The sequence below is a fragment of the Setaria italica genome, chromosome VI (assembly GCF_000263155.2).
Source record: "Setaria italica strain Yugu1 chromosome VI, Setaria_italica_v2.0, whole genome shotgun sequence".
Lineage (NCBI taxonomy): Eukaryota > Viridiplantae > Streptophyta > Magnoliopsida > Poales > Poaceae > Setaria > Setaria italica.
In genome coordinates, this window is record NC_028455.1 from 1,698,159 (window position 1) to 1,709,733 (window position 11,575).

Sequence of the window (11,575 nt, forward strand, 5' to 3'; positions counted from 1 at the left end):
TTTTTGAGGGGTACACGTACAAGACTACTGATTCAGTGGATTCGGGCTTGATATCTCAAAGGTACTCATTTTTAGAACCTCAAATTTGTTTTAGAGTGTCATATGGTTCCTCAAAAGACTTTCACGTTTTCATTGTAACTGCCCTGACTAGGGCACACTGAGCAACCTTAAGATCTAGTCAAGCAACCTTAAAATCTACAACGATACGCAAAATCGTAGCTTGTTACCTGAATGACGGGGCATCATCAAAATCGTAGCTTGTTACATGAATGACGGGGCATCATCAAAATCGTAGCTTGTTACATGAATGACGAGGCATCATCAAAATCGTAGCTTGTTACATGAATGACGGGGCGTCCTGGATGATGCCCGTCGAAGAAGGCCCTTATTGCAGCCTCTATCATTGGTAAATCTGATGACTCTTCACTTCTATAGTACCACAAACCGACGGCTACTCTTTTCAGATTCGTCAGATGCTCGACGCCGGCAAGCCTGATGCCACACGTCTTCACTTCACGCGCAACCAATTGAAACCTGAGGGTCTCAACCTTGGGCACTGCTCCAGCTTGGAAGTGGAAGGAGTGGCCTGCTCGACGATATTCGAAGTAATCAAGAGATCTGAACGCCGCACTGCTGCTGAAGACAATCACTTCATCAGGGACATCACGCGCCCATAGCACAAGATGGGCAAGGGCAGGTAACCCTGCAAGAACAGAAATATCATCCTTGGACAGCTTGTCAACACGGATTTCCAGGTTGCTGAGCGTGCTAAGCTGACCAACCCACATAGGTAACCTTGGAAACTGGAATTGCAGGTGGAGTTGCTCGAGACGACAGTCTGACAAGCACAATGAGTTCCACCCATCATAGTAGCCTGTATGTCTTTGGTCTAATGAGGAAACAGTGAAATGCCTCAGATTGCCATTGAGTAACTTCTGGATGGAATAAAACAGAGCATCCTTATGTGTTTCCATAGCGGGGAAGCTGTCATCAGTGAAACACATGCGCAGCTCCCTTAGATTCAGCAATTCTCCGAGAGCCCTTAAATTATCGACCGACTGCTTGCTTGGATCGAACCCCTTCAGAGTACGAAGAGATTTCATCTTGCTAATCCCATCAGGATAAGCCATCCACACAGAAACCTTCAAATATGACAAAGCAGGCAAATCGACAATATCATGAGGAAGTTCGGACAACAGCCCACCTATAACCAATGTCTCCAGATGATGTAGCCCACAAATTTGTTTAGGCAGTTGCATGCTCAATTCAAGGTAGCTTGTAACATTTAAATACCTCAGTTGAAACAGTTTCCCAATTGGAGTGAGGTCCAGACCATCAACCTTACAAACAAACAGAACTCGGATAAACTTCAGCTCCGACAGTTCAATGCTACGATGACGCAACCCAGAAATACACAGTGATCGAACATGTGTCAGACTCATGCGAGGTGCGATTTTATCAAGTTCTGCCTCACCAAGCTGCAGAGAGAGCCGGCGAGTCTTGCAATGCTGTCTTCTGGTGACTGTCTCTATGTTTTCTACCACGCACAGAAAATTCTCTTCTGCAGACTTGGACACAATTAGATCTAGAACCATATCATGAACTTTATGATAGATACGCTCCCTGCGCAAAGCACGATCTTCCACAAGCTGGATGATCATACTCCTATTCACCAATTCATTGAAATAGCTCCCCGCAATTTCCAATGCATCTCTCCCATCTATTCCACAGACAAATCCTTCAGCTACCCATTGCATAACTAAGTGATCCTTTTTGATATGATGATCCTCCGGATACATACCAATATATAATAAGCATGTCTTGAGATGATGAGGAAGATGAGTGTAACTAAGGTTTAGTATCTGTCTCATCCCTTCTAAAGTTGGATTTGACCTCAGATCGGAACGTAAAGAATTAAGGACACAGTTCCATTGGCTCACTGATCTGTTCGATTGACTAGCTAAAAGGCTAGCTATACTGATGATTGCTAGTGGCAGTCCACCACATTTTTGTAGAATTTTTTCAGATGGTTCTTCAAATGGATGAGGACATGTGTTTTCCAACCCAAAAACTCTACCATAAAACAACTGCCTGGAACTATGATTGTCAAGAGGTTTCATCCTGTAAACAAATTCCCACTGAAAATTGCAACATGTCACTGCCACCCTTTCGATTCGTGTAGTTGTCAACACTTTGCTACCATAGTGGCCCTCGGGGAAAGCACATTTTATAATTTCCCACGCTGATGCATCCCATAAATCATCAACTACAACCAAATACCTGCCAATATGCATGTCCAAATACACATATTAATATGATACCGCAAGTAAAAGGTTTCTTTTTTCAAACAACTTGCACTGCTTTCAACTAAAATAAATCTGTTGAACTTTAACACCCAAAATAACGTGTCTATGTAACTTGTTAGCGAAACCAGCTGAATTAGCTAGCCAAAATTCTGTTCAAAATAAAGATTGTAACATCACCCATATGAGCCCTAGAAATGTACTGGAGATTGTCTCAATGAACCTTACGGAAATGTATTGTATTGGATCGGCAAAGCAAAGTAAGTAAAATAGATTTGACCCTACACTATTTTAATTTTGAAATTCTGAATTTATTGTGCATATTTAAATTTCAAAGAAATTGAAATTCAATCAAGTTAAAAATGAGGAAGTTACAAATCCTGCAGCTTAAAATGGTGCGTAGAAAAGAGTGGAGTGTTGGTGAGAGGTAAAGTTGAACTTCAATTCATAGTGCCATGTATGTAAAGGCCACAAAAAAGGAACAGGAAACACAAATCAATGCCAGATAATCTTGTGAGCGTTGATGTGTTGAAAAGAATCTAGGAGTGTAGGACAAGAATAAATACCTTTTGTCCTGTAGATACTTTCTAAGGCTATCTATGAGCCCATTAACCTCGCAAATATCAGTCCCTCGCCCCAAAATCTGTGTGACCAAACTCTTGAGAAGCACCACCATGTCAGGTCTTTGAGACACTGATACAAAAGCCTTGCAAGCAAAACTTTCACCAAAGTTTTTGTATACTTCATTTGCAAGTGTGGTCTTTCCTAGACCTCCAAACCCAACAATAGACACGACTCTTAGCTCTTGCACTGACGCATCATCCACCTATTTCAATCAATTCGAAGACAAGCTGGGGTCACAATAACGCAGCACAGAAACAAACCAAAATAATGGTACTATAGGATGCCAACCTGCTTTTCCAACAAATTGATAACCTCTTCCTTCGGGCCATCAATACCAACAAGTCTTGACGATTCCGCATAAAGAGCAGATATCCGAGGGTCGACAGCAACACCACCGGATCTAGTCTTGCAGTCATCTAGCTTGTACCTCATGCGCCGCGCACTAGCCTCTTGCACACGGATCTTGAGCTCTTGAATTTGGTTGGCGAGCTGATGCCGCGCCCTTAGCGTCTTAAGACGGCGCAACAATCCTTTACCGTCGCAGGAACCTCCAACACGGTGCATGAACTCATCGATGCAGTCCTCGATGTCGTACGACATTTCCCTCACTTTGTTCCTCCACTGCTTGGTTTTGTTATCCAGGTCCTCCATGTCAGCGAGATCTTCCAGGAGAGCGGCCATGCTGCTGAGCTCCTCATGGAGGAACGCCACCTGCAGGATTGGGTTCAGGAATTAAGATTAAAAAAAAAAAGGCAAACTCCATGAGACCATGAGAAAAAAAATTGGATCAAAAGGCACCTGTTTCCGCACATCCTTGAGCTTGGCATACTTTTCCCCCATAAGAGTGGCTAGCTTTCCTAGGAGCGAGTTCATCACTCCCACTGAGGCACTCACCAGTATCTTCTCTGCCATTCTGACTGCACTTCTGGGATGCCGCCGCCGCGGAGGATGGTGACCACGGGCGAGCCAAAAACCAGCGGATCCGCCCGGATCTACATGGGGAGACGCCGGCCGCGTTGTTTCCGGGGGAGCGGGAGGAGCCGTGCGGCCTCTGCGAGAGCGAGCGGCAGGCGGCGCTATGCCATGGAGCGATGGAGCAGCGAAGGTATAGGGAAAGGTGTGGCAAATGCGACGACTTCGGGTCAGCGCAAGGACTTCAAGTCTCCGCCCACGTCCGTGTTCACGCCCCCCGCAGATGGTGGGCCGGCGCTCCGCGTTGAAACCCGAATAGTAGAGTCGCCATCATGGCCCCTCTCGGGGGGGGGGGGGGGGGGGGGGGGGGGGAAAGCCAGCCTGAAATGACCCACCAGGCCCAACTCTGGCCTGAAACTCAGCGGCTGTACCCGTACTATACCCAGCCACGGCGGGGCGACGCACCGACGCAGACGGACGCCGCCCGCACACGCGACGGCATCTCAATCCCGACCCCCACGAGCCGCCGGGGAACATGGGGTTCGACCTCAGCCTGCCGCCGCCGGCGGCCGAGATCCTGGTGTAGGAATGGGCGTGGCAAAATAGATTGATCCATCATCCGTCGGCTTGTTAATCACAAATGAAAATGATTATTAGCACTTCCCGGTGTGTAGATAGTCAACTGTTTTGTGTATATGAAAGGTGCGATGCAGGAGTTAACAAAGAGAATTGGTTTCCGTGAATTTCTTGTTTGTTTGGGACGGCTGGAGATATAAAAAATTTCAACCTGCAACACCACGTGTGTCTCTAGTTTTTTTTAATTCCCCCGTATATTTTTTTTTGGAAAACCTGCTCTGCTTCCGTCCTACTTCCTCTATCCTTTAATATCTGTCGCCCTGGGAAGCGTGCTGATCAAACTTTTTTAAATTTAAAATATTAGTAATATTTATATTTTTAAATAAATTTATTATGAAAATAGATTTACGATCTATCTAATGATATTGATTATGTATTATAAATATTAATATTTTATATATATATATATATTTGGTCAAAGTTGATTGCGTTTGAATTCTCAGGAGGTGAGAACGATAGACAAAGATGGACAGAAGGAGCAGAGAGTATATACGCACAAATTTTAAGGTCTCGTTTGATAGGGATCCAGATTCTCATAGAAATATTTTAGATCCAGATTCTCAGAGGAAACGTTTCGGATGAGTTTTCGATGATGAATCAGAATGACTAGACTGTTTGGCTGCAGAATCAGAATCACTGCGAAACCACGTTTTCCCGATTCACATTCCTAGGCAGAAAAACTTGAATCACTTGGAACCGTTTCTACAAGAAACGTTTCACCCTTCGCCCATTTAGCAGTGATTATTTAGCAGTGATTAGTGTTTCTCGCTAGAATCTGAACTGCCAAACGGGCCTAAAATTTGGAGGGCGCAAAACTGCGGACTAGCCAAACCTTCGCGGAAACGCACACCCATGTCGGCAGGCAGCCACGAGCAGCAGCCGGCGGGCCGAAGAATAGAAAAAACCGGGCGGTGCTCCCCTCCTCGGCTGGCGCCTGCGTGCGTGCGTACGGCGCCGTCCGGGACCTGACAGCGCGCGGCGTGACGGTTGCTGCCCGTCCGTCCCAGCTGCACGCCAAGCCAGCGGTGCGCCGCCGACGCCCGAGTGTTAAAATCCGCCGGTGATCCGGCGGCGCGCCGCCAACGGGACCCCAACCTTACCCCCACGCTGTAGATCAGTCGCCGGAACGTGCGCGTCCGGCGCGAGGAACCGCGCGGGGTGGCAACGCGTTTGATGGTTGCCGCATGCCGCGGCAGATCGATGCGCCGGAGAGAGCGACCAATCTATCAATGCCCATTCTGAATTGTATCATCCATAACAGTAAAAATAACGCATCTCTGTCATCTCATTTACAACTGTCAGCGTGCCACCATCAGTTATGCGAGCTCCAAGCCTCCAAGATTAAGATTGTTTGGCGATTGTCAAGATTAAGAAACTTCCAGTGAACTCAAAGGCAGAAATCTCTTTCAAACAAATGCCAGTAACCAATGTAAAAGAGATTGATGATCATATCCTGCGTATATCCTGCGTATATATTGCATAGCCTACTAGAAGATTTGAGTGTCAGCAGGCGAGCAACCACGGATTACGTTTGAGAGACCAACCCTCCTACGAACTCAGCTACACTCAACAGCAGTCAGCAGGTCACCGGACGGCGGACGTGGTTCCTTCATCCGACGGCTGCAGGGTCACCTACACGGCCGCACCGCGCGCGACGCGCCGACGAACTGGCCCCGCAAACCGGGCCGGCGCCACGAGCCGCCAAAACCACGCGCTGGGGCGGCGGCGCCCTGGGGGCCCCACGCCTCAAGCCCCGGTCCGGTCCGCAGCCAGACGCAGACCTACCTCACCTTCCTCCCACCTCTCCCGCGGTGGGTCCCGACGTCCACCTCACCCTGTCACCCTCGCTGGTCACCGCCCCGCCGCCCCCGCCCTCTCGTGCTCGTGGTGTATAAATTCCAAGCCTGACCAGCGGCATCCCCATCCATTCTTCGCAAGCCGTAACAGCAAACAAAGCGAGCGAGAATCTCCTCTAGCTAGTCTGCAAGAAGCCAGGGAGCGGCGAGGACGCGAGCTGTGACACCGGTAGGATTAATCGATCCACATGGCGCCCAAGCGGTCGACTTCGCCGGCTGGAAGCAGCAGCAGCGGCAGCGGCAGCGGTGCGGAGCAGCCCAGGCTGCGCGGCGTGCGGAAGCGGCCGTGGGGCCGGTACGCGGCGGAGATCCGCGACCCCGTGCGGAAGGCGCGCGTGTGGCTCGGCACCTTCGACACCCCCGAGCAGGCCGCGCGCGCCTACGACGCCGCCGCGCTGAAGCTCCGCGGGCCCGGCGCCACCACCAACTACCCCTCGGCCGACGCGAAGGCGGCGGCGGCTCCGGCGACGAGCGGTAGCGGGAGCGGGAGCATCGTGCTGTCAGAGGGCGCGTCGTCCTCCTCCTCCTCCTCTCGGGACTCTCCGCTGGCACCGAGTCTGGCGCTTCCGGCCACGGCCGCCGCGCAGCCCTGCCATCTGTTCCTGGACCCAACGACGACGACGGTGATGGTCGTGGCGCCGGCGCTGCTGCAGTTCCTGCCGCCGAAGAGCGAGGAGGAGCATAGCTTCGCAGGGTCGAGCTCCTCGCCGCCCGTGGTGTTTGACTCGGCGCCGCCGGCCGTGGGCCTGGGGCTGGACCTGAACCTGGCGCTGCCGGCGCCAGGGACGATGGTGGTGTAGCGGACAGACTAATCAATTGGTTAATTGCATACAGTAGGAATTAGCTGATGATGGATCCAGATGCCATCAGGCCAGTGTAAAATAGGCTGCAGATTTGTGAACGCAGCCCATCGTTTTCCTTTCTTTTTGTACTGGCACATCTGCATCTTCTTGCAATGCAACAACGAGGATGATCTTCCCTCCCAGTTTACTACAATCTCTCGTCTGCCAGTCTCACAGGTCCAGCAGCTCCTGAAACCTCCGAATTGTAGCGCGCCGCGCGCCGGGATATGGGTTCGCAGAGTCGGATGGCATCCGGATAGAGTTCTGGGTACGCGCACGGCGCACGGGTATGCGGGTAGCAAGCGGCGGCGTCACGTACGCGTCGCCGGGCAGGGCAGGTAGGAGTAGGACGTGGTCTCGAGGCAACGCGCCCGTGTCGGCAGGGCAGCTGGACAGCGCGGCAGCGTGGTGCCGTGGTGTACGCGCGGCCACGATGCACCGTCCGCATCCAGTAGGACGTGTGCGTGCAGGTGCGCGCGCCGCCGCCGACGTCTCCATCAACCGCCCCACGGTTTTTAAAAAGTCCGCCGACCCCGGAGGCGCGACGCGGGGTTCCCCGCAGTCGCCGTTGGCCGGCGGCAGGCGTCCCGTGCGCGTGCGGCTATCGCTGTCGCAGGCTCGCAGGTGGCAGGCTGGCAGAGCAGGCGCCGCTCACCCTCATATTCCCTCGCAGCTGACGTTTCACCTCCAAAACTTGTCGCACGAAAAATATTCATTTAATCACCTTCTCAAAGTAACCAAGAGTTCTAAAAAAAAAATCTTCCCAAAACAAAGTATTGGGACTATGCTAAAACAAATTTCTCCAGAAAATATATAACACATAGCAAAATGCTAAAAATTCTTCCCAAAACAAAGTATTGGGGCTATGCTAAAAAAAAATTCTCCAGAAAATATATAACACATAGCAAAATGCTAAAAACTATCCCCCAATAATTCAAAAGGACCACTTCATCATAATCGGAATCAAGTATCAAAAGAACGACAACTCGTTGGATCGGGCCTGTCTCTAGTGCAACAGCATGTAGAGCAGCATGTCATTGCAGGCGTCCATAGTGCTGGGCAAGCACTAGTGCAGATAGTCACGCGACACAGACGGGTGGAAGAACCAGCTCGCCGAGACCACCACGTAGTCGAACTCGCCGGCGCGCGCCGACCACCCGGCATCCGGCTGGTCGAGGTGGAGGCTCCACAGCCTGCCCCACTCCTTCGCTGCGCTCTTCCACGGGACCCTCGCCGCGCTCGCCGTGGCCAGGGCTATCCTCGAGCTGCCCGCGGGGTCCCGCTCCTTCGCCTCGCCCAACAAGCGCCTTCAGGAGCACGTCCTCGACTACAACATCGCCTATTTTACCATGGACCTGCTCCACTACCTCACCTTTCTGCCCAGAGACGTCCTCTTCATCGCGCACCATTGATTCAACCCCTGGCGCCATCATGCAACCGCGGAGCAAGAGGGGATTCAACCACCACCCGCTAGCGCTGCCGCCGATCCCGTCCGTCTTCGGCGGCCGGTACACTGCCCTCACCTTCCCGCCGCCGCACTTCTTTCTCGCGTGCGTTCCCTCACCTAACCTCACTCTCCACATCGCAGCTTCCCACGCCTCCCTCCTCTCCAACCGGCGGTGTCGATCGCGCCATGGAGAACGGCCTCCTCGACGACCCCTTCGCGCTCGCCCCGCCGCCTTGCTACTCGCCCCGCCATCCCGCTGCTCACTCCGCCAGCACCGCTGCTCGCGCGGGAAGTGGCCGTGCAGGACGTTTGGGAAAAGACGTGCGCGGGGGATTGGGGAAGACCAGCTGACGTGAATATATGCGGTGCCAGTGGTGTTTTTTTCGCGTCACCAATCTTTTGGAAAGTTTTAGGTGGATTATTGGAGTTCTTTTTTTCATTTTTTTTCCTAAAAAAAGGTATTGGAGGTAAGATTAGAGTCTTTTGGAGTTCTCTCACCTAATTAACAAATCAATCTACATTCACTCCCAATCTACATTGCCCAGCCAGACTCGCTCACCCCTTCCATCGCCTCTTTCATTGGTCACCCCTCCGTTCCTTGATTATCTGCTCGACACATAAACGATGCCCACTTGCATGCAACACCGCGCATCCGTGCCGCTTCCCCATCGCTCGATGCTCGCCGCCGCTTCCCATAGCTAGCACGCTCGTCGCCGCTTCACATTGCCTTATTTGCCACTCTACTGCAGCTCTCCCCTCCCATCCCATGGTGCTAAGCGACTTCGGCAAGAGCCGTGGTTCACGGGATTCGGGCTAAGCAGCTGCATCTTCCAGCGAAGGGAGTGGATCCACGACCTCCGGCTCTGGATCGGGTGTGGGGGAGGTTGGAGTTGCAGGCTCGGTGGAGGTGGGATGCGTAGTGGCTGATCCTTATCTTCCCACAGGACTCCTCTACTATTTAAGCCCTCTTTGGCACGGCTAATTTCAGCTTTAGCTTCATCTATTTTGCGCAAATCGAGGCACTGTAGCGTGAAATTATTTTGTAAGCCGGGGCTAAAATGAATTAGAAGCTAGGTGAAGCCAGTTTTTTTAGCTTCACCGGTGAAAGTATGTGCAATGTTGCATTCTCGTATGGAATCATGATAACAATGTTGCATTCTCGTATGGCCACAGACAGTCATAACATTCACCTACACTATCTATTTAATAATGCTTGTTTCCTCTATTAATTTTAGATTTTTTTCCCCAAGTAAAAATATGTGCAAGTAAAATGTGCATCAATAAAATATAAGCACATCTATCATGATGATCGTGCTTGGATTGGCACGGCACGAAGTTGTACCGGCGTGCAGCACGGGCCATGCTTGTGCTTAGTAAAAGACTTATCGTGCTGTGCCGGTACAACACGACGTACCTAACGTGCTCGGAAGTCCAGACACGATGCGGCACGGGGCATGAGAGGGCCCGGCCGTGCAATGAAAATCTTACCAAGGCAAGCAAGTTGTACCAAGTCGTTATCCTTGCCTGTTCAAGCGAGACGACGCCGAGCACGGGAACCGAGATCGAAACGAACCCTCAAAGTAGGAAAGTGACATTCTGCAGTAACCTCATGCTACACTCAACAACAAATCACAAGACATCGTTTCTTGATCCGACGGCTGCGCGGGCCAGCCACATCCCACGCGGCACTGCGCGCCACGAGTCGGAACCGACCCGAACCAGCGCAGCGAGAGCAGAGCGGACACGCTAGCTCGCGCGCGCGACGCGCCGACGCAACACGGGCGGCCCCGCAAACCGACGCCGCGAGCCGCCGGAACGGAAACGCGGTGCGGGCGGCGCCTTGGGCCCCACCCTGAGCCCGCTCTCGGTCCGCAGCCAGCCAGACCTCACCTTCCTTCCACCTCTCCCGCGTGGGCCCCACCATCCACCTCACCTGTCACCCTCACCGCCCCCACCCCCTCGTGCTCACTCGTGGTGTATATATTCCAAGCCTCGCCGGCGGCATCCCCATCCATTCTCGCAACTCGCAAGCGCCAACAGCAAACAACAAGCGAGCGAGAAGCTGAAGCAAGAAGCCGTCGAGGACGTGGATCAAGCGATCCATGGCGCCGAAGAGGTCGACTTCGCCGGCCGGAAGCAGCAGCAGCGGCAGCGGCGTGTTCGCGCCGGCGGCGGCGGCGGAGCAGCAGCCAAGGCTCCGTGGGGTGCGGAAGCGGCCGTGGGGCCGGTACGCCGCGGAGATCCGGGACCCCGTGCGCAAGGCGCGCGTGTGGCTCGGCACCTTCGACACCCCCGAGCAGGCGGCGCGCGCCTACGACGCCGCCGCGCGGAAGCTCCGCGGGCCCGGCGCCACCACCAACTACCCCGCCGCCGACGCGAAAGGGGCGGCGAGCGGGAACACCGTGCTGTCGGAGGACGCGTCGTCGTCCTCCTCGTCTTCCCGGGACTCGCCGCTGGCGGTGACGGTGGCCGTCGCGGCGGCGCCCCCGTCGCTGGACCTGAGCCTGGCGCTCCCGGCCACGCCGTCGTCCTGCCAGATGTTCCTGGACCCGACGATGATGGTGGCCGGTGCGCCGGCGCTTCTGCAGTTCCTGCCGCCGAAGAGCGAGGAGGGGCAGAGCTTGTCATGTTCATCGTCGTCGTCGGTGGTGCTCGACGCGGCGCCGGCGGCGGGCCTGGGGCTGGACCTGAACCTGGCGCTGCCGGCACAGATGGTGGTGTAGCGACAGGCTAATGAGTTGGTTAATTACAGTAGGAATTAGCTGATCATGAATCAGAGGCCAGCCAGTGTAAATAGGGCGCAGATTTGTGAATGCAGCCCATCTTTTTTCCTTTCTTTGCATCTCTTTCTTCCAACCCAATGATGCAAAAACAGAGGACAATTTGCCTTCCATGGCATAATCTTGTTTTTTTTCTGCTATTATATCGATCCGTTCGTCAAAAAAACAATAACAA

The 11,575-nt window shown here is 52.9% G+C and overlaps 3 protein-coding genes across 5 annotated transcripts in view; 2 read left to right on the plus strand and 1 right to left on the minus strand.

Moving 5' to 3' along the window:
- LOC101774904 (putative disease resistance RPP13-like protein 3) overlaps positions 1–4,064 on the minus strand; it is a 7,135-nt gene extending 3,071 nt beyond the window's left edge. Inside the window, exons 1-4 of one of the 3 annotated variants that reach the window (XM_014805419.2) lie at positions 3,726–4,063; positions 3,216–3,638; positions 2,870–3,129; positions 619–2,280 (exon numbers count right to left, since the gene is read on the minus strand). In XM_014805419.2, coding sequence (XP_014660905.1) covers positions 619–2,280; positions 2,870–3,129; positions 3,216–3,638; positions 3,726–3,839 — 2,459 coding nt within the window. In that variant the 5' untranslated portion in view covers positions 3,840–4,063. Of the gene's footprint in view, positions 1–106; positions 2,281–2,869; positions 3,130–3,215; positions 3,639–3,725 lie in introns of those variants that run through there. The other 2 variants (XM_004972508.4, XM_004972507.4) reach the window with 2 other exon arrangements.
- Positions 4,065–6,382: 2,318 nt separating this feature from the next.
- Positions 6,383–7,327, plus strand: LOC101776252 (ethylene-responsive transcription factor 11). The gene has a single exon (XM_004972511.1). The coding sequence runs from the start codon at positions 6,520–6,522 to the stop codon at positions 7,129–7,131; it is 612 nt and encodes a 203-aa protein (XP_004972568.1). The 5' UTR covers positions 6,383–6,519; the 3' UTR covers positions 7,132–7,327.
- A 3,317-nt stretch (positions 7,328–10,644) lies between these two features.
- LOC101776654 (ethylene-responsive transcription factor 11) lies at positions 10,645–11,558 on the plus strand. Its single transcript, XM_004972512.3, has one exon. It carries the CDS (start codon positions 10,723–10,725, stop codon positions 11,341–11,343), a length of 621 nt encoding a protein of 206 aa, XP_004972569.1. The 5' UTR covers positions 10,645–10,722; the 3' UTR covers positions 11,344–11,558.
- The last annotated feature ends 17 nt before the right edge of the window (positions 11,559–11,575 follow it).

Bases quoted from the DNA above. Each gene is read 5' to 3' on its own strand.
- LOC101776654 (XM_004972512.3), top strand. From the start codon at position 10,723: ATGGCGCCGAAGAGGTCGACTTCGCCGGCCGGAAGCAGCAGCAGCGGC.
- LOC101776252 (XM_004972511.1), top strand. From the start codon at position 6,520: ATGGCGCCCAAGCGGTCGACTTCGCCGGCTGGAAGCAGCAGCAGCGGC.